The sequence below is a fragment of the Zootoca vivipara genome, chromosome 1, assembly GCF_965207765.1.
Source record: "Zootoca vivipara chromosome 1, rZooViv2.hap1.1, whole genome shotgun sequence".
Taxonomy (NCBI): Eukaryota; Metazoa; Chordata; class Lepidosauria; order Squamata; family Lacertidae; genus Zootoca; species Zootoca vivipara.
Window position 1 is genome coordinate 124,830,804 of NC_142582.1, and position 22,075 is coordinate 124,852,878.

Consider the following 22,075-nt stretch of genomic DNA (forward strand, 5'->3'; position numbering starts at 1 on the left):
GAGCAAAGATGAATAAAGGAGGACGTGATTTAAGGGCATAAATTTATGCACATTGTGAAGAACACGGGCATGGATTGACGCTGAATGCCATAAAATTCACGGCAGGACTGGGCCGACTAGATGGGCAGCTGGCCTGATCCAGCAGACTCATCTTATTATACCTGATATTACAACAACAACAACAACAACAACAACAACAACAACAACAACAACAACAACAACAACAAAAACCTTTTTATTTATAAAAGGTTTTCCCAGCCACTCTTTGTGGGAAATGGCTTTGTTGCACAAGACCCCTAAAGCAATTTTATTTGTGTAACCTGAATTTACCGGCATGTGATGGAATCTCACCAGAAAATAGTGACCGTTTGGAAGGAGACACATAGATACCTGGTTGGTCCCTGTGGCAAACAGGATGCTTGTAGACCAGGGGTCAGCAAACTTTTTCAGCAGGGGGCCAGTCCACTGTCCCCCAGACCTTGTGGGGGGTCGGACTATATTTTTTGGGGGGAAATGAACGAATTCCTATGCCCCACAAATAACCCAGAGATGCATTTTAAATAAAAGCACACATTCTACTCATGTAAAAACATGCTGATTCCTGGACCGTCCGTGGGCCGGATTTAGAAGGCGATTGGGCCGCATCCGGCCCCCGGGCCTTAGTTTGGGGATCCCTGTCGTAGACCTTTGGTATCTATGCAATACAAATCGAGGAACATCACCTGATCTGGATATTTTAATGGGGATCACCTGATCTGCTTTAGCCTATCGGTCTAAGGCAGGGGTCAGCAAACTTTTTCAGCAGGGGGCCGGTCCACTGTCCCTCAGACCTTGTGGGGGGCCAGACTATATTTTGGAAAAAAAATATGAATGAATTCCTATGCCCCACAAATAACCCAGAGATGCATTTTAAATAAAGGACACATTCTACTCATGTAAAAACACCAGGCAAGCCCCACAAATAACCCAGAGATGCATTTTAAATAAAAGGACACATTCTACTCATGTAAAAACATGCTGATTCCCAGACCATCTGCGGGCCAGATTTAGAAGGCATTTGGGCCACATCTGGCCCCCGGGCCTTAGTTTGGGGACCCCTGGTCTAAGGCTTCCTTGACTTGGTTTCAGTACAGTTCCCTCTTTTGGCCAGAACTGAGTGGAGGCACACCAGATCCAACCTCCGTATGGGATTAGTTCAAGATGGACCGGAACAGCAACCATTTCTGTCCTGCAAGGGATTGAAGTGTTTCCTTCCCCGCCTGTCTTCACTTTGAAGATAACAGCTGAAGTTGGCTGGCTCATCAGCCAAGCGGATCCTTGTTATCTCAACGGCAGCCTTTCGAGTCCTCGAAGGACTGGCAGAACTGACTTTGACCTGCTGCGTCTGCTTGTTGTTCCACCAGACAAGACCGCAGAGCTGATATGGACTTCCTTTGAACAGCGGCATTCGTGATGAATCGGTCTGACAAGCCGAGTCCCACAGACCATTCGCTTGCCACACGAACCCTCCGGGCATAGCAAAAACAATTTGCTTTCATGCTTGCACGGGGATGCGGGGTGGGGGGGAGAGACCCTGCTTTGTCATCAAAGGATCCCAAAAGTGAAAAGGGTATTGTGAAGGCCATGGCAGTCCCCTAGAGAGGATATTTCAGCCTAAATCTCTCTATTTTGGCTGGAGGTGGTGGGCTCTCCTTCCTTGGAGGTTTTTAAGCAGAGGTTGGATAGCTATCTACCATGGTTGCTTTAGCTGAGATTCCTGCATTGCAAGGGGTTGGACTAGATGACCTTTGGGGTCCTTGCACACACCTCTTTTCTTTAAAGGTAAATCTGTAGTCCAGCTTGGTGCCCTTCAGAGTTTTAGGCTAGAAGGCCATTTGCATCTCAGTTGCCCCAGCACTCTTCCTGCCCAACTTATTTATCTCTGTGGGATAGCTCTGTCAGTAGAGCATGAGACTCTTCATCATAGGGTCATGAGTTTGAGTCCCTCGTTGGGTGAAAGATTCCTGCATTGCAGGGGGTTGGACTAGATCAGTGTTTCCCAAACTTAGGTCTACAGCTGTTTTTTTTTTACTACAACTCCCATCATCCCTAGCCAGTGGTCAGGGGTGATGGGAATTGTAGTTCAAAAAACAGCTGGAAACCCATGTTTTTTTTGGGGGGGGCGGACACTGGACTAGATGATCCTCATAATGCCTTCCAACTCTACTATTCCATGATTCTATAATTATATATCATTAATATCATATAATTTTGTAGGGTTGGAAGGGACCATGAAAACCATCTAGTCCAACCCCATGCAATGCAGGAATATTTTGCCCAACATGGGTCTCAAACCCACAACCCTGAGATTAAGAGTCTCATGCTTTACTGGCCGAGCTATCCCAGCAGCCCTTGATCAGAAGCTTAAAAACTGGTAGCAATCTGTGGAAGACTCAGGTTTGCTGCCTTGCAATGTGTGAAAGGTTCCTTAGAGCAGTGTTCCTCAAGCTTGGGATCCCAGAATATGGTGGGACCACAGTTCCCATCATCCCTAACCATGGGCTAAACTGGCTGGGGTTTATGGGAGTTGTAGTCCAACATCATATGGAGACCAAAGGTATGGCTGGAAAGTCTCACAGTTTGGATGGACTGAAATTTGGCCCACTTGTCCTTGTTTCTTGTGCCATCAAAAATGGTCTGGTCCCTGGTCTGGGATGGTGAAGATTTCTACATGCACACACAAAACACACACACACACACACACACACACACACACACACACACACTTTGTCAGCTGCAATTACAGGCATTTCTACACTGATGAAAACGTACAGCGATCATTCGTGTTTGTCTGGGAGGCAGCGAGGGGCAAAAGAGGTCTAAAGACTTTTGGCCCCTAGCCATTTTCAGAGCAGCTCCGCGGAAGGAGGGGAGGACAAGTGGCGGGTGGGGGGGGCAGAGAGAATCTCTTGATTGGAATAATTATAAATCGTCTTCTCTTCGCTCTTGCTACACGAATTCCAGGCTAAATTATCATCTAATTTCAGAGAGCTCCATGACTGAGATTATCGGTGAGTCATTTGTAATTATGTGCCAGATTGTATTAAAGCATGAAAACACAAAGGATTCTCATCAAACACTAAGAGGGGGGAAAGAATCAAATTACATTTCGCAGGCAGGATAACAGTTCAGACTACATTTCAGATTCATGACATATTACAAATGTAAAACAGGAACGCGGGGAGGGAAAGGATGGCGGGGGGGCTGGGGAGTGAGAAACTCTCAGCTTGAAAAGTGCACGACATGTTAAAAGAAAGACAATGGTCCGGATCCAGAAAATATGAGAATGCACAGGTGGGTTACTCACGATGATCACAGGGTGTATTTACAAAAATACATGCCATAATAACAAACAAAACAATAACCCCCCAGTTAAAAGGCTATAGATTGGCTAATCAGCCAAGTGCCTGAAGAGGAACATTTTTGCCTGGCACCTTAATGGTGTATAATGAAGATGCCAGGTGAACCTCCCTGGGGAGAACATTCCACAAATGGGGGGCCACCACAGAAAAGGCCCGTTCTTGTGCTGCCACCCTCCAGACCTCATGTTGATCTTAGGGTCCAGGTAGGTTCATATGGGGAGAGGCAGTCCTTGAGGCATTGTGGTCCTGAGACACTTAAGGCTTTATGGGTCAAAACCAGCACTTTGATTTGGGCCTGGGAGCTCATTGGCAACCCGTGCGGTTGAACCAGGATGCTTAAGCCGTCTTACCCCGGTGAGCAACCTGGCCACTGAATTCTGCACCAGATGAAGTTTCCGAACTGTCTTCAGAGTCAGCCCCACGTATTGATGCCGAAATCCAGCATTGCCTGAGCTCTGAGAGTGCAGCTTTCTCCCTATTGAAGTGCAGAGTGTTTGAGGACCGGGACATTCGCAGGGAAACCAAAATGCTTGTTTACAAAGCTATTACCTTACTGTATGCTTGTAAAACATGGACCACTTATAAACGCCATCTCCAACTCCTTGAAAGATTCCATCAACAGTGTCTCTGAAATTTTTTACACATCACTTGGGAAGACAGGCGAACTAATATCAGTGTATTGGAAGAAGCAAAGATCACCAGTGTTGAAGCAAGGATTCTTCAACATCAACTTTGCTGGACTGGTCATGTTGTGCAGATGCCTGATGATCGTCTTCCAAAGCAACTACTCTTTTCCGAACTTAAAAACGGAAAGCGTAATGCTGGTGGTCAACAAAAGAGGTTTAAAGGCTGTCTCAAGGCAAATATTAAAAAATGTAGTATAAACACTGACAACTGGGGAACACTGGCCTGCGAGCGCTCCAGTTGGAGAACAGCCTTTACCAAAGGTGTCATGGGCTTTGAAGACACTCGATCTCAGGACGCAAGGGAGAAACGTGCTAAGAGGAAGGCACGCTTGGCAAATCCACACAGTGTTCAACTCCCGCCCGGAAACCAATGTCCCCACTGTGGAAGGACGTGTGGATCCAGAATTGAGTCACTTATGGACTCATTGTTAAAAACATGTTTATGGAAGACAATCTTACTTGGCTATGAGTGGTTGCCAAAGAGAGAAGAAAAAACGTGTTGCAGTAATCTAAGCAAGAGGTGGACATCAGTGACATGCAGCAGACAGGACATGGGAATGTGGTGGTGGGCTCCCCCTCACTGGAGGCAACCTGAATGGCTTTAAAAGAGGATTTGACAAATTCATGGAGGGGGTGACTATTGGAGGCTACTGGTCATGGTGGTTATGCTCTCCCTCCATTGTTGGATGCAGCAATGCTTCTGAAAACCAGTTGCAGGGAACCACAGAAGGGGAGAGTGCTGCTGTGCCTGTGTCCAACCTGCGGGGTTCTCATCAACAGCTGGTCGACCATGGTGAAGAACAGGATGCTGGACTAGATGGGCCCTTGACCTAATTCAGGAGGGATGGCCTTAGGTTCTTCTGCTCAGAGTCCATGGGAGCGACGTGAAACGAACTTGGTCATAGCTGCCAAGTTATCCCCTTTTTTAAGGGATTTTCCCTTATGCTGAATAGGCTTCCTCGCGAGAAAAGGGAAAACTTGGCAGCTATGAACTTGGTCTGCATCCAACTTTCAACTCTGTAAGGTACCGCAAGACAGTTTGTGGCATACAATTTGTACCCAGGAATTTCAGCGCCCCTTCAAATTAAACTCCAGTCATATGCAAAATGTATTCATTTAGCAATACAGTGGTACCTCTACTTACGAATTTAATGCATTCCGAACGCACATTCGTAAGTCGAAAAAAAATTGTAAGTCGAATCCCATAGGAATGCATTGGGAGAAAAAATTCGTAAGTCAAAGCAACCCTATCTAAAAATTCGCAAGTAGAAAAAATCCTATCTAAACCGCATCCAAGATGGCAGACGGAGCTTCATTCGTAAGTAGAAACATCCGTAAGTAGAGTTATTCATAAGTAGAGGTACCACTGTATAGATATATACCACTTGATTGTGATGAAACCTCAAAGCAGTTTACTCCCCCCAAAAAAGATCTACAGTCAGAAAGGGAAATTTGAGCAAAATTGGGGGAAATTTGGGAACTACATGAAGCCAAAATGCCCTACATTAAAATCCTGGATCTATTTTTAAAGCTCTGTACTGTGAGGACTACAAAGACAAGAAGAACTATCAGGGAAATCTATCAGGCTGAGGGAAGCAGTAATCAGCTAAAATTAATGAGACCAAGATGAGGACAAGAGGAAGTTTATGGAAGGAGAGGATAAGTTTATTTGTTTGATATGTTTATTGTATATATGAGTGGTTTTATTTTACTTTATTTGACTTAATTATGAGTAAAGGGATTATTTGTGTATTGGATATTATTTGTGTTTTTTAAACATTATTTGTAAACAAAGAGTTATAACGATTTGTAGGATTTGTTGATGTTTTGAGTTGTTTGATTGGTTTTTATTTGTTTTGTTATGATTTGAATTCTAATAAAGTTTATTTTAATATTTAAAAGAGAGAGAGACTTGCCTCTGAGTAAACATGTGCACGATTGCACTGGAAATCTCTCTGCAATATATTCACTGTTCTCCCCCTCCCCAACCTGCAACAACCACATAAGCACTGTTTTCATTTAAATCATGGCGTAAGTATTGAGCGTTAGGAGAGGGGAGGTTCCTTCTTTGCTACATGTTCCATTTCTGCAGATATAATCCCATGGTTTAAAAAAGGGGGGGTAGGGGAGCTAAAGGATTGCACCCTGGTGACACAAGCAAAATGTGCAGAGGGGATCCTTTTAGAATGTGGTAATTCACAATCTACTGAAGTGTAGCTTGAAAAGCCTCCAGTGTTTCCTTCGTTGCTACATTTAAAAAGACTCTCAGAACCATCTGCCAGCTAATAACAGCTTTATTAAAGCTTTAATGTTGCATTCCGTCACGAAACATACACTAAAGGTGGGTGGCATTGCATCGGAGACAGGCAGCATGGCAGCAACCTGCTATTTCTTCCCTTGAAACTCGGTGATATTCTTCCCCATTGCAAATTAAAGAGGCAGAAGATTTGGGGCCCTTTGAACATCTCCTAATTCCTAAATGCATCTCTGCTTTTGTTCATGAAGCTCAGTCTCAGCAACTGCTTTATGGGGGCCAGACGAGTTGTCGTACTCATTAGGCCTGACAATCCCGTGTCGGTCAGGTTTTTGCTAATAGAGAGTTAACTCCAACTTGAACTGTGTGATTTACTGCCGGTTCGCTCCGGACACTCATGTTTATATATGGAATTTATACTTCGTATTTTTCAAAAAAACGTTTCACAGAATGTGTCGTTTTCTTGTTTAAATTATGTCATTTTCAATGTGGTTCGTTACGTGTTTTTGTATCTGATTCTCATTTGCAATATACAATTTGATTATTTAAGGAAGTTTGTATGCCTCTTGGAGATTCCTTTGGATATGTGCAGTGGCATAAAGGTAAAGGTAAAGGGGCGAGAATGCAGAGGATCAGAATTAGGGGCATTTGCTCACTTGCAGAAGGTATCATGCTCTGCGTGCAAGAGGACACAAGACTCCTGGTGTCTCCAGCAAGGAAGCCTGGGAATGATTTCTGCCCAAGTTCCTGGGGAGAGGCCGCCCTCCAAAGGCAATGCTGGCCTAAATAAGGAATGAGGAACACCAGCCTTGCTGCCAAATGTTGCCCTCCATGTCTCTATCTGGCCCTTGGTCCTCTCCCTATGAAAGTAAGGCACCTCTAAGAGCTGCGCTGGAAGGGTGTGGCCAGAGTGAGGAGGGCAACAGCAGAAGCAAGAATGTTTGTTTTTTCAGGAAGCTCTCTTTGAAGAGTGGGCTCTATTGCTCTCTTGCCGACATCAGAATGAGTGTGGCAGAGTCTTAATGCCCTGTGGGAAACCCCCACTGCCTCCCCTCTCCCCCAAATTAGCAACAGGAAGGCCCCATAGCAGGGTGTCTGTGAGGCCCATGGTTCCTACAGCAGCAACAGGGTCCATAGGAAATACACATTTCCCATGCTTCCCAAGTGCTGGAATACTGTCGCAGTAGGAACCAAACGAAAGCCAGAAGATAAATGTGGGTAAGAAAAGTACAGAGGGAGCGATGTAACAGTAATGTGGAAGACTGCCATGGGGCAACATCGGTTGCGAAGCAGGCCCCAAACTGAACCTTTGAACCCCTCTTTCCAGCTGTCCCATTGATCCCAACCACTAGGCTGCAGAAGTCCTGCTTTGATATATGTGAATGGTTCTGAAATGTCTCTGGGTCTCATTTACTCAGTTATCAGCATCAGATTAGAACGGTGCGTGTGCCAAGTTGAGAGAGTGGAAAGAGAGTGTTGGCTTATGCATTGTTCAGGAAGGGGGGAAACACACACTTTCAAAGAAAACATACACACACCCTTAAATGTTTTAAAACACTTTTGCTTTGTAGACACAAAATAAGGATATACACTGGGTATTTTGTACACTGCTGTCCAAGTCACACAGGAGCAGTCTTAAGAAACAAAACAAAAAAGCCTGCAAGGGAAGACAAGAACACATAATAAAAGATGACTTTTTAAAAAAATATTTACAACAGATATTACAATTTGTCTGGGGGGTGAGGAGGGGAGACGGCAGGCTGTGGCTCAAGATGCGGGCTGTAAGGACCCTTCAAGATGCTTGCAGATTGTTTCGATTCGCTGGCACTGCCCCGCACCAAATGTGTTGGCCTTGTTAAGACGAGAGCGACAAGCGGCACTATGCAAGGAGTGATACATAAAAACAGCAAGAGGCGATAAACTCCCACGCAATCCAGAGGCAAGGCAAACAGTACAGCGAGAACTAATATGGAGGTCACTTTTTAAGACGATGCTACACAGCTCCCGCCCAAGTCTTTCTGTGGAGAAGGGAGTCGCTCTCATGAAACAGCACATACAATTGAGATGCAATTGGTGCACACACGTCACCATCAAAGCTTGCCAGCCCTAAATTGTTCTCTAAAATGCAGTCTATACATTTGCCTGGCAGAGGAGCAAGCTTAGCCCCTTTCCTCCACTGTGCAGACAGCGTCTATGCAGGACTGCGCAAGCATCTGACCACGTGGAGGTTTCTAGGAGAGGCGGCGGCGGCAGCAAATACTGGATCTGCACAATCAGGAACATGTAGGGTTCCTGTTCCACCCACCTAAGTGTTGGCAAGTCTGTGAACTGAGGCCAAGTGACAAAAGGTTAGAAAGACTTCAAGGTAGAAAAAGCACAACGCCACAGTTTGCGGATTCTGCCTAGGAAATGTGCGCTACACTAGGAGCAGGAGGGAGCCAGGATTCACACCTTGCAAATCTAAAACCAACCATTCTCGAAACCCTGTGAGCTCTCGTCATCATCTGAATGCAGAATACGGCAAGCTCCGAATTATTTTCAGGGGAACGCAGCCAAGTGCCTCCCCCAAGGTCACTGCGATATGTTAACAGTAGCAGACAAGGGTGAACTGTGTACTCGCCTTTATTTTAACATTTTCCCTAAGTAGTTATGAAAACAGAAGGTGGCATCTGCTAATCCGTTTGTATTCCCTGAGCTTAGTTACACCGAGGAGGAATGAACAAAGAAAAATAAAAGAAATCTGTGTGTAATATTACATGACTTAGAAATGTGAGAGGCAGGATTGAAAATTCTTATGCATTCCAAGGTTTATTAAAACGACACCTTTCTGCAGCCGCAAGACAAAACACACACCTCAGCCCTCCTGCAGCTGAAGGCAAAGGATCGCAGCAGAGCTGGTGGCTTGTGAAATGCTCCTCAGCAGGCCTGCAAACTTTCCCATTTATGGGAACTGGAACTCAGGGCCAAACTGGATTGGTTGTTAGATGTGCCTTTGCACCTGATAAGCATCCTTTCAACAAAATGAAAATAGCAGTCGCTGGGGAGTGGATACAATTACTGGGATTCCTGCAGGCAGTGTATGGTATTTTAACCCTTTCCTCCCTGCCCCCACTTTAGCTACAACTTACAAGTATACATAAGCTTTCCCTAAGAGGACAAACAGCAGCTTGGGTGGGCGAGTTTCATTAGGAAACACCTGGGGGATGGTTCAATCCAGTTCCCCCAGTGCTGTGGCCCAATCCAAACTGTGCCTCCTTTGTAGGTGCTCTCTGCAAGAATTTAAAGATCATGTATCTCCATCATGACACTGAAATTGGTCCTCAGAATCCCAACCCTTTAAAAAAGCCAACAAAACAAAAAACCCTCATTGAGCCAAAGTAACACACTGGGGAGGGAGGAGGGGGGAAATCGCTGATCCTACAGGACCTCTTAAGCATTTCGCAGCTGAGAAGTGGGCAAACTTCTCTTGCCTCCGCAATGACATACTATTGGATTCAAAATCAAACTGCTAAAAGACCAATAGAAGCCCGAGAATAAAGATTAAACATCTCCCCCAAAACTGCTTCTCCTATTCCTGCAGTTGGTATTTCATACGGATTGGCCAGATTCCAAATCTCAGCCTTCCTCAACCTTGTTGGCTGGGACTGACGGGAGTTGTAGTCTAAAATCAGAGCCTAGCTATGCAAACCTGGCCTCAAGGAGGCAAGTCTGGCAAGGAGACATGCCAAGCTGCCCGGATAATCCACGTGAAAAGCAGGCAGCAAATGCCAGGGCAACTGCATGGACCCAGCCAACCACAAAGAAGCAGATAGTGAGATACTGGCAAGCTCACCACCTAGTACCTGGTCCCTAAAAAGAATTATTTGGGGTTTTGTTGTTGTTTTTTAAAGGAGGGAGCTTGCCACAGCAATCTCTGCCAAAACAGAAGTGGCCACGTACTATCGAAGCAAGAATCTCCATTTTACAGATCCAGACCTAGTACTTCAGATAAACGCCCAGATAAATCCCAGTCACAGAATTAAATGCAGGATGCCCCAGGAGATCTGAGTCACCTCCTTCTGCCATGTCCTACCATCTCCCAGTGACTTGAGTCTAGTTCTCAGAGAGCTGGAAAATCTGCATCTGGGCTGGAACATCGCAGGCTGAGAGTGGGGGATGGTGGGCCTTTTCGACTAAACCAGTGGTGCCAGACCTGTGGGCCTTCCAGAAGTTATTGGACTCCAACTCCCATCGGTCCCAGCCAGCATGGCCAATGGACAGGGATGATGGGAATTTTCTGCATGGAGGGATTTGTAGCTCTTGCATGGCTGAGCAGGTCACTATGTAAGTCCCCACTTGCAGTCCGAAGTGGTACATCTCAATAATACCAGCTGAGCAAGAACTAGCTCTTCTGAATTCAGAAAAGCATCGCTTTCGGTCTTATCCTCTAACTAGGATATTCCAGCCTGGAGCTCTGGTAAAAGCAAGCAATGGCATAGAAAAGAGGCAGCTTGACCTTTTGGCATGGACAAGGCCAACATGGAGAACTGGGTGTATTTTTGTCTCAATGGGGCGGGGAATCCATTTCCCACAAAGTCAACTCGGCACATCCTCCTTGCCTGCCAGGCAACAGGGATGAAAACCGCCCCTGTGGTATGCGTCCTTTGGCTACCAGCGAGCAAATAGATGCTGTGCTCCTAGAAAGTCAAAGGAGTCAAACGCAACGGCTGTAAAAATTCAGGCTGCAATCCTGCAAGGCCTGAAATGAGGAGGTGGGAAACTATTGGTCTGGTTTAACCTCAGGTTCACAAGGTTTAAAGTTCTGACAGGTTACTGGACAGTGCCGAGAGAGCAGAGCTTGGTCAAGGTTCTCATGGGGCTGAGCCTGTATCGACCTCATTAAATAATATTAAATTACATTACATTAGGGGCAGGGGGAAGGGGGAAGTAGCTTATTTACCTTAAAACAAAGCAAAGTAAAACTTACTGGAGACAAATCTGTCTATTGTGCCAAGCCAACTAAGACTGCCAGAAGGACAAAAAGTGAGCACAACCCCCCGCCCCCCAATAGTTGTGAGTAGCACCATACTCTTAAATTTTAAGTGCATCACAGAGGCATAGGAGCTTGTGAGATGCCCTACAGTCAGCAGCAGGGGTGTCAAGTCTTCCCCTTGAACTCTTCTCCCCTGCCAATCCCTCACTTGCCCTATCCCTATCTTACAGCAGCGGTGAGTGAAGGCCTGGCTTGTTTTCCTTGGAGCAGGAATAGACTCCCCTTACTAAGATGTCCAAACTGTTTCCCGCACCTCTGAAGTCTACACCGGGATACAGCAACCAACTTTGACAAACCCTCTTGTTGCTTCTTCAAGCTTCTTAAGGTACCACTGCTGTCCTCTATGAGATACTTTTCCAATGACGCTCTAACCTTAGGGTAACACTGCATTTATTTGGGGGTGGGGAACCAGGTGTTTGGGATTGCTTTCCAAGAGGAGTTGCCTGGGCAGCTTGCATATCAGCTCTGATGTTATTTATTTCAGCATGGAAACACAGAAGCTACGCCAAGGTCAGGCTTTTTCTATAGAGGGGCGGGGTGTGTGTGCTTTTATCACCCCCAATGTAAACAGTGCATGTCCACAACTTTTCCACTTGGAGGTTTTGCACACTATTATGATTTTCTCCTTGTCATATATGTGTTCTAACGGAGATGTGGCTGAACCAAGGACAGCCACAAGGCAGTTCCAACACCACGCCGCCGAGTTGTGCCAGCCATTTTGCCTCTTCTCCTTTGTTCCCTGAAATGGATGCTTCGCTGAGTCCCTTTCTCATAACATGATCCAGAAACATTTCAAGTATTCGAAAGCCAAACCCCGGTGCCAGGCTACAGGTCAATGGAAACTGACCAGCAAGCAATGGAAGTCAGGAGGGTTTGTTGACATCGCCAGCTTAACGTCCTTCACCGATCCCATTAGGAGGCAATTAGAATTAGTATCCTTCGTCGTCGTCCATCTCACAGCCATAATCTGAAAATGCCAAAGGGAGAAAAATTATCAGAAGAGACAGGATAACCGAGGATCCCTTAATAGATTAGCCTCTACCCCACCCACTCCCAGAAGACAAGACAACAGAAATAGTCCTTCCTAGGAAAATATACAATGCGGGGGGGGGGGGGGGGGGTTAAGCACAGGAAGAAATCACACACAAAAAAGCAGTCCAATGAAACACTTTTTAAAAAGACAAGAGAGCTTAAATGTAGGTCACAGAAATGAGCAAGTGAGCCAATTTCTGTAGCATCCAAAATGTCAAGTAATTTCTAGCTGCATCGAGGTAAGCAAATTGCAGGTTTCGCTGGAGAGAGAGAAAAAAGCTAGCTGGGTTTTAAACTAGCCTACCCCAGGAAATTTGTTCCTTAAAAGAGCCTTATGAACATGCCCCCAAAAGTTGCTAGTCTCCAAAAAAAATGTTACTAGCCTGCCAGGAGCTGGCAGAGAGCTCCGCCCTAGCTCCCTCAGCCTGCTTCATTTCTACAGAGAAAGGGGATTCCCTCCTCTGGCCCTACAGCCATATGGAACTGCATGGAGCTACCTGCGTGCAGTTCTGTCTCACCTCTGGCTGCCAGGCCAGGGCTTGAATACAAGGCTTAGCTTAGTTAAAATCTGAGACCTTCTGCTCTCACTCACTCACACCACACCAAGAGAGAGAGGAATTGTCCTTTCTTTCCATCCAATTCAGGTACCTTCACAATGCTCTCCTGTCCTGTCTTGCCTCTGCCTCATTCTGTTATATTCACTCACATACACTTTCCCCCTGATAACACAGGGAACCCTTTTCTCAGCGACACTTAATGGTCAATGGTAACACAGATGCGTGCATGCTTGCTGAATCTGCTTCTGCAGTAAATCATTTAAATTATAATCTGCCCCCCATTCTAAAAGCTTAGGGAGACTTAGAGAGAGATTAAAGTTTTCAAAAACTGCCTTTTCCAGTTAAAAATCAAATTAAAGCAGCTCCAACTCTAGTCCTCTGCTGGCTTAGACCTGATTTGTTCGAACCTCTTTACATTTAGGCTTGCAACTTGCATCAGATTAAACTTCCTCCAAATACTATTACACATATATCATGCTCTTCCTTCAAAGAGCTCAGGGTGGCACATATGGGCGTCCGTCCTTCCTTCCTTCCTTCTTCCCTATCTTCACTGGGAAAGTTAGGCTAAGAGACAAGCTTCTGAACTTAGAATCATAGAATCATAGAGTTGGAAGAGACCACAAGGGCCATCCAGTCCAACCCCCTGCCAAGCAGGAAACACCATCAAAGCATTCTTGACATATGCCTGTCAAGCCTCTGCTTAAAGACCTCCAAAGAAGGAGACTCTACCACACTTGGATCTCCCCAGTCCAATACACTAACCACTATACCGCACTGTCTCTTCAAATATATGCAGAAATGATTACCAAAGAGTGTAGCTCTATTTGTAGCTGCTGCTGCATTTTCTTTTCTTTCTTTTTCTACAAACAGGGTTTTAATTGGTTGCAATTTTATGGATGTGCTGAGCATATGTCTATATCCTTGCTAAATGCTTTAGTGGATCCTGCAACAATGCAACTCTCTCCCCCTCTTGTTGGAGATGTTCATCTCTAGGGGTATACTTTAATCTTGATTTTCTTATCGATACATTTCTCTGCTTTCGATAGCTGGCTTTTGACATCCCTAGGCTGACTAACTACCTGGTTTGAGAAAACAAGGAGGGCCTCAAAATCCACTGACAAATTTCCAAAGGAAGGGAATTGCATAGCTCTAAGAGTCACAGATGAGATGGTTGGCTGTCCTGGATCATGGTGCAATTGAACACTTGGTGACGCAAAGCAAATTTGTGATGCAAATCTATCAGTGTTCACATAACAGGGAGACAAAATTATGTTTAGAATGGTTTTTAAAACAGTTACAGTAGTAGAGGGGGAATGATTCAGCGAGCTCTAACTAATTTTGTACAGTTACTAGTACTGATACTATTTAATATACAAAATCATTATCATTACAATTCTTTCAGCTTCATTCAGCCCAGGCACACCTCTCTGGCTATATTTCTCTAGGAGTGCAATTCTAATCATATTTGCTAGAGGAGAAAGAGTTTCCTGCAGTCTGAATGACCCCTTTCCACTCAGATCAAACCACTCTGTTGTGATTATTCTATAGACCTTGCACAAAAGCTGAAAACAGCACCAGTGCGAAATTAAGGGTGTTGAGACGATGGCGCAGTAAATAATCAACACTCCAGCACCAGCCTTCTCCCCTTGACACTGTCAGGCACCACAATTAGTGGGTTCTGTGTCAAGTCTTTGGCTATACATACATATTTACACCGTAATGAGAACCTTCCGTGCAGCAATAATGCTGTACCCCCAAGTTCGGAGTGTATTCTCAGCTCTGTCTGTAGATGCTGAATTCAATCGACTCAATGGCTCCCACCGCCAAAAGACTGTCTTGCTAAGAAATGTTTATGAACGTTATTCAAGCCTGGAAGTACTGTCATTGTGTACATCACAACAACAGAAGAAAATAGTAGAGGTTGGCAGCCTAAATCCATGGTAACCCCATGGGGTCCTTCTGTTACCTGTCCTCCTGTTACCTGCAGCAGCTGGAGAGACAGGTATCTGGAACATTAGTATAGAGCTGCCATTGCTGGGGTAAGGAGGGGTTTTGTCCTTTCTTTAAGTGGATGGGTCTTTGCAATGGATGAGTTAAGACTTACCATTTCCCCCCATGAGCTGTAGGGCACTCATGCAATGCTCCTCTTCTTCCTCGACTTCTTCTTCTTCCACTTCCTCCTCATGGTTGTACGAGACGGGCCCGGTTTCTACCAACACATTTGCTGGCTTCTCAGCTGCTTGGGCCTCTGTCTGAGTGCTTGGAAAGATTGCCTGCAAAGGATAAGAAAAGCAATAAGAAGAAGAAGAAGAAAAATCTAGACCCATCGCCTCTCACCTTTCCCCTTTAAAATCCCCAACTGAAAGGAAGAGAAAATCACTTGGCACATTGCTTATTGTCCCCCTATTAAAGCTCCTCGTTAAGAAGCTTAGAGCTATTCTGGGGGGTGCTCCTGTTCTCCTGTGCAAATTCAGAGTTGTTTGGATAGTTCAAAGCACGGCCAAAGACTGAATGAGGAAGATGTTGCAGGTGGATATAAGCACATAACAAGGCACAAGCTCTTAAAAGCAACACTATTTGGGGAAACTATTTGGGGGAAATTGTAAGTGTTTTCTCCCAATAGGTTTGCCTTTAATCCAAACCTTCTGAGATGCAAGGATTGTGTAAGCACAAAATGAAACAAAGTGATGTGCGCAACGCCCGGTGAATTAGGTACCATTCAGCTGCAATTGGAGAAAGAGTTAACAATTCATTGTGCAATTTTGCATCCAACTGTTTAATTAGGAGGAGGGCCACAACTGAATGGTCCAACACCTGCTCCAAGTGCAGAATGAATCAGAGAATTATAGAATCATAGAGTTGGAAGGTACACCCAAGAGTCATGTAGTCCAGCCCCCTGAAATTCATTCTCTTTCCTTTTTAATTTGTATACAGTCGTACCTTGGACCCCGAACGCCCTGGAACTCGGACATTTTGGCTCCTGAACGCCGCAAAACCCGGAAGTGATTGTTCCAGTTTGCAAACGTTCTTTTGGAACCCGAATGTCCGACGGGGCTTCTGTGGCTTCTGATTGGCTGCAGGAGCTTCCTGCAGCCAATCAGAAGCAGCGATTTGGTTTTTGAATTTTGGAAGTTGAACGGACTTCCGGAATGGATTCCATTCGACTTCCAAGGTATGACTGTACTGCCTTTCTGCATTACTATACACAATGAGGTTTACAGCAACAAAAGATACAACAAAGAGCACATAATCTGATCCAATACAAAAAGTCATAATAAAACAAAACTTCAAAATGTTTGTTGAACCAGAAGCTTGGCAGTCGAAGCCAGATGATGGATGGGAATGGATTCAACCTCTGGCATGTGACTTATGAGGATCTTCCCAGCAGGAAAGACTCATGCCTGGGACTTTCTGAAGCTCTTGCCAAATGGAGCAGAGCAAACAGAGGCAGGTTGGACCAATGGGCTGAACTCCTAATTAGGCAGTTTGATCTGCTGTGGAGGCATCGCTGATACTCAGTGAACTGGCAACCAGACCATCAACTCTCATTTGACACCAAGGGGATATTACAAAGAGACAGAGAGGTACAACGTACAGTACAGAAAACAGGAAAATAAAAGCAAGTTTCACAAGACTTCTAGCAGTGCAGGCTTTTGCGCAACTGTTCTGCCAGGGAATGTGCTGTGCTCCCATCTGACTGGTTGCCCCAGCTACTCTGGGTGCCTTCCAACATAAGAAAACATCAAACATTAAAACCATCCCTATACAGGGCTGCCTTCAGATGTCTTCTAAAAGTTGTACAGTGGTACCTTGGTTTGTGACCGCCTCGGAGAGCGACCGCTTCGGTTTCCAACCACCGCGGACCCAGAAGTGTTTACATCCAGGTTCCGCGGCGCTCAGATGCACAGAAGCGATCTCCGCAGCGCATGCACAGAAGTGCTCTATCGGCGCTTCGCGCACATGCAGAAGCGTGCCTCGGGGAGCAACAAACTCGGGGAGTGACTGGCTCTCTGGAACCAATTGTGGTCACAAACCGAGGTACCACTGTATAGTTTTTTATCTCCTTGCACGAGCATTAGACACAACCATTGGTCTTTAATGTCACTTAGCTGCCCTATGGAGCCACTCAAAAAGACAAGAGACACATCTACTATATATTTTGGAAAGCTGTTTGCCTGTTCATTCTGCATTTGGACACCTCATTTTGGCAACCTCATTTTGGATGACGGTTCCTGAGATCAAGGAGTTGGTTTTCGTTTATGTTTGGATACAATAAGGCAGCATTCGAATCAAGATGGCAGAACCTTTCAAAACTGCACTGATTTTTTTGTTTTGTTTCTTAGAATTTCTGAGCCGAAAGCTGGGCTCAAGGCTGTTTCTAATAATAATAATTCTAATAATAATTCTAATAATAATAAATACAGTGAAACAAAGCAGAAGCAGATAAGTTCTCTTGATTAACGAGGTCCCAGCTGAAACCAGAACCAGAACTATTCTGACACTAAAGAACTAGTGCAGGAGTTGGCTAGGATATGGTTGTAGTTCAGGATTCCTTAACCTCGGCCCTCCAGATGTTTTGAGACTACAATTCCCATCATCCCGGACCACTGGTCCTGCTAGCTAGGGATCATGGGAGTTGTAGGCCAAAAACATCTGGAGGGCCGAGGTTGAGGAAGCTTGCTGTAGTTGGTTTTCAGTTATCCCATCCTGCCAGCTGAAAGGCAGAGATCCTCAAGGACAGCACCAAATAATCCTAACAGCAATAGGTCAAGAGGATAAGAGCTTTTCCCTTTCATGTTACCTCTGCTCTTGCTTTCCAAGACAATTATGCAACCCCAGATCGCCTGTACACAGCTGCAGGGAATTCAGGTATCAAAAGAAACAGACAAGGCAGTAATAGTGGTAGAAGCGCCATCCCCATTTATATTAATTGTTATGCCAGGAGTTTCCATCTGCTTTGAATGTTTTCACAGAGGAATGGCTGAATTTAAAAGAGCTACAATTGAACCATTATTTTAAAAAATTGCACAACCCTAATTAAAACGTGACCTTCTGCTAATTATCATGTCCATTTCCTGAATGTCTCCGTTCTAAAAATGTGCAGGTTTTTCTAATGAGGGTGCATACAAAGCAGTTTTTTTTTAATTTCCCTTGACGTGAGCGCAAGCTGTTTTTGTAGGGGGTGGAGGGTAGAATCATGTGTTCTTAATCGTTTTAAATGTGAAGTTGTCAAAGTCCTCTTTTAGCAGAACTTCCTGAATTGGTTTCTGAACTGAACTGAAGTTTGGCTTTTAAATTCACACAAAGAATGTGTGTGCTTGTTTGCCCTACTTCAGAAACAGCAAAAACCCGTCAAGCCGTCAAATCTAGCTAGCGAACGTTTAGAATGGTGCAAGAGTTCAGAGATTTATGCCTAGGGGTTGAGTTAAAGTGTATTGCACACACTTTGCAACCTACCAGTACGCACTGGTTTGGTATTTTAGTTCAGCCAGTAGTTACAGTGGGGGGGGGGAGGAATAGAAGAGGCACCTCGTTTTATTCTGGGACGATTTTTTGGCTGAGGTCCTACTCACTTTCACAGTGTGAAAGAAGCAGAGAACAGCTGGATGGAAGAAAATGGCTTACAGAGCAAATGTAAAGACTCAGGTGACTCTCCAGGTACTGGGATTTTTAGAAGGTTCAAACAAAACACTGTACCTCTTCTGTTGCAGGCTTTTTTGCTAGCTGTGTCGAAATCAAGGGTCTTAACCTGAACGGAAGAAGAATTCAAAACGTTAGACCCTGTATGTGAAACAGAAAGTAAAAGGTTGAGCAAGTCTATCTAGAAAATGTTAAACAACCAGTTGAACTGGCACCCTTCCTGCTACAAAAAAAAAAAAAAAAAACAAAGATCCCACGGAAAAGAATTAGGAGAAATATCAGCCATTAACAGCTCAGTTAACCAACCACCGCCTAATAATAAATTCACATCCGGTCACTCTGCACCAACAATAAAAACCTTACAATATCAGGGTCATCCCACATGATTCTCTATATATTTGGGTTTTCAGTGACCCATTTTGGGCTCTTAATCTTTTCCTAAACTGCTTGAGACATTGTTGTAGTAAGTCAAATAAATAAACAAGAAAGACCTGGCAGAGTTGCAAGAAAGTTCACCTGAGAGCAACATTAAGATTCCTGAAGCCCCGGAGAGTAATACTCTGAGGGCAGCTTGCTATGGAAACAAGGAGTGGCATTATACAGAAGCAACATCCAGCTTGTCTTGCATGGCAATCCATTTCTGGTGTAATACCGAAGACCCAGAGGAGGTTCAATTTACTACCTATGTTCTGAGCTGGCCCAATAAGTAGTTGCAAAGGCACACTTTGAAGCATATCGCCTACTCCTTTGGCTGCTTTAAATGTGTTACAAAAACACTTTATCTCATTTAGAATTGAATTTATTTAAATTTTTGCTAATCATTTGTCTGCGGGCTGCAAATATGTGAAGGGCTGATTGTGCAGAAGGTTATTACAGCAGTATTTTCTATGTATATAATTACAGTAAGCTACCCTAAAACTAGAAGGAAGGGAACAAAATGCATTAAAAATAATAATTAAAAAAGTCAGAGGAATCAGTTTTATCCAGTTCTCTCTGTTCTTCAGATTCACAGTGTCAGGGTTCACCAATGAACAGCATCCAAAATGTTACGGCCGCTCAAACAAACAATGGCAAACCCTGCAATGCACTTCCCTCCCTTGGGCTGTGGGTGTTTTGCTTTTAAAACTCCAAATTCTGTTATCTGAATAAATGTGGTCTGCTTAGTTTGCATAATTTAAATGGTTTCCAAGTAAATATGCACAGGATTTTCAAAACATTTGGAAGGTTTTTGGAAATGTGCGATGGTTAAGCCAGGCCACGGAAAGCAAAAGAATGGAAATTTTGGGTTAGATGGACTGTGCAGGGCACCTTCCCACTAAGCTATGGGAGACTTGTCGTTATGAGAAGCAGTAGCAACTACATGGCCATGTATTTCTAGCGACATTTAAAAACGTGAACCCATCAGTCGGACAGGGGCAGAAGCGCTGGAAAACGAAACCCCCAACAAACCCAGAAGGATGATCCACTGTGATTATCCCGTGACAGTTCCCCATTAAGACTATTCATGATACCCCTTAAGCCAGCTCCAGTTTGAACTGGACTCTAGAACCCGGTTTAAGGGGAGCCCTACCCTATCAGGGAAGCGGGTGGCGCTGTGATCTAAACCACTGAGCCTCTTGGGCTTGCTGATCAGAAGCTCGGTGGTTCAAATCCGTATGGTGGGGTGAGCTCCCGTTGCTCTGTCCCAGCTCATGTCAAGATAAATAGGTACCGCTGCGATGGGAAGGTAAATGGCATTTCTGTGTGCTTTGGTTTCCATCACGGTGTTCCATTGCATCAGAAGAGGTTTAGTCATGCTGGCCACATGACCCGGAAAGCTGTCTGTGGACAAACGCCGGCTCCCTTGGCCTGAAAAGCGAGATGAGTGCCGCAAGCCCATAGTTGCCTTTGACTGGACTTAACCGTTCAGGGTCCTTTACCTTTTCCCCAATGGGGAGGGGCTTCTCTTCCACACCCACCCTTCGTTAACCATCATAAGTGGGGTGCCAATTTGCTTAACAGCAGTTCGCACAGGACCTTAGGGAGCAAAGTTATGGCCTACCAAGAGGTAAGTGCAGCATAGACAGCTAGAGGGTAATTTTAATGGATAATCACTTAGTTGCATCTTCACATCATTAAGCATCAGTGCAGAAGACATTAAAGGTCTTCTTTTAAGAGAGAGAGAGAGAGAGAGAGAGAGAGAGAGAGAGAGAGAGAGAGAGAGAGAGAGAGAAGAATGGTGGTGATTATACTGATTAGCCATTGCAACCGGAATGTGCTGGCATCTTAGGAGAAACCACACCTCCCACCGATACCCTGAAGACATCCTCGCCTCCCAATTAGGAACAAGCTGTTGAAGAAGTCCCCAGGGAAACCAGAATCTGTTGACATTTGTTTTACAGATGAGGAGGGTTCATATGCACCCTGAAAGTAGTTAGGCTCCGCTGCAGTACAGAGAATATTCCACTTTCCTTTTAAGTAAAATGATGCAATAATTGGCATTCCCTTCCCCTCCAACCCAACTACCGAAATTTATAAGGAACTGTGGTGTGAGCAGATTACTGACCTTCACAAATAACTGGTTAGATCCATTGTTAAATTTCTACCCAAGGACATTGTTCATCCCCTCATGGGGAATCTTGCAATACAGTAGCTTGCAAGTCAATAAAAAGATAAACTACAGTGCAAAAAGGATAAAATATTAAGATAAACCTAAGTCAAATTTAAATAATTCCAAAAACACACATAGCAACAGCCAGTAATAAAGTTTTTAAATAGAAAATTAACAGTGAACCAGCCACCTTCTCTGCTTGCACAACCTGCAATCATTTCCTGACTCCTCAATGAACTGGAGAACATCAGAAGAACCCTGTTGAATCAGGTGAAAAGTCCAGCAACCTGTTATCCCTAGTGACCAACCAAATGGTGATGGGAAACCCACCATGAAGATAGCCCTCTCCTGCTCATGTTCACGCTGGGAGCCTCTTCAGATGCAGAAGGTGCCTGCTTCAATCCACAGCTGGGAGCTGGATGGAATAGCAGTCTGATGCAGTTTAAGGTTGCTTATGTTTTCCCAGCAACTGTATTTAGTGGCTTGCAGCCTCTGTTCCCCAGACTAATAGTCATCAGCAGCCATATCCTCAATGAATTTATCCAAACTTCTTTTCAAGCAGTCCAGCTTGGTGGCAATCACTACATCTCAAGGTAGCAAATTCCCACAGTTTACCTACGCACTATATGAATACGTTCTCCTTTTTGTCTCTCTAGAACACTCCAATGTTCACTTGGAGGACTCTGGAGCCCAGTATCTCCAGCATCTAGTTCTCTCTATCTGCAAAGCGTTGCATCCTTTTATAAATCTGCCATGCCCCCTGCTTGTCTTCTCTCCCACTGCAAAACTGTACTAATCTCCAGATGATGAAGGGTTTCCTAGTGGAGAAGCTGGGATTGGTGGCCGATTGTAAGAAGGCAGTCTGAGCTCTGTGGGGCACAGC

At 44.8% G+C, this 22,075-nt stretch overlaps 1 protein-coding gene across 3 annotated transcripts in view; it reads right to left on the reverse strand.

The window, feature by feature from the left end:
- Positions 1–7,886: 7,886 nt before the first annotated feature.
- BRF1 (BRF1 general transcription factor IIIB subunit) overlaps positions 7,887–22,075 on the reverse strand; it is a 202,972-nt gene continuing 188,783 nt past the window's right edge. For all 3 annotated transcript variants that reach the window (XM_035104684.3, XM_088673764.1, XM_088673763.1), the window contains exons 16-18: positions 18,660–18,711; positions 15,067–15,235; positions 7,887–12,340 (exon numbers count right to left, since the gene is read on the reverse strand). In XM_035104684.3, coding sequence (XP_034960575.3) covers positions 12,303–12,340; positions 15,067–15,235; positions 18,660–18,711 — 259 coding nt within the window. In that variant the 3' untranslated portion in view covers positions 7,887–12,302. The remainder of the gene's footprint in view (positions 12,341–15,066; positions 15,236–18,659; positions 18,712–22,075) is intronic.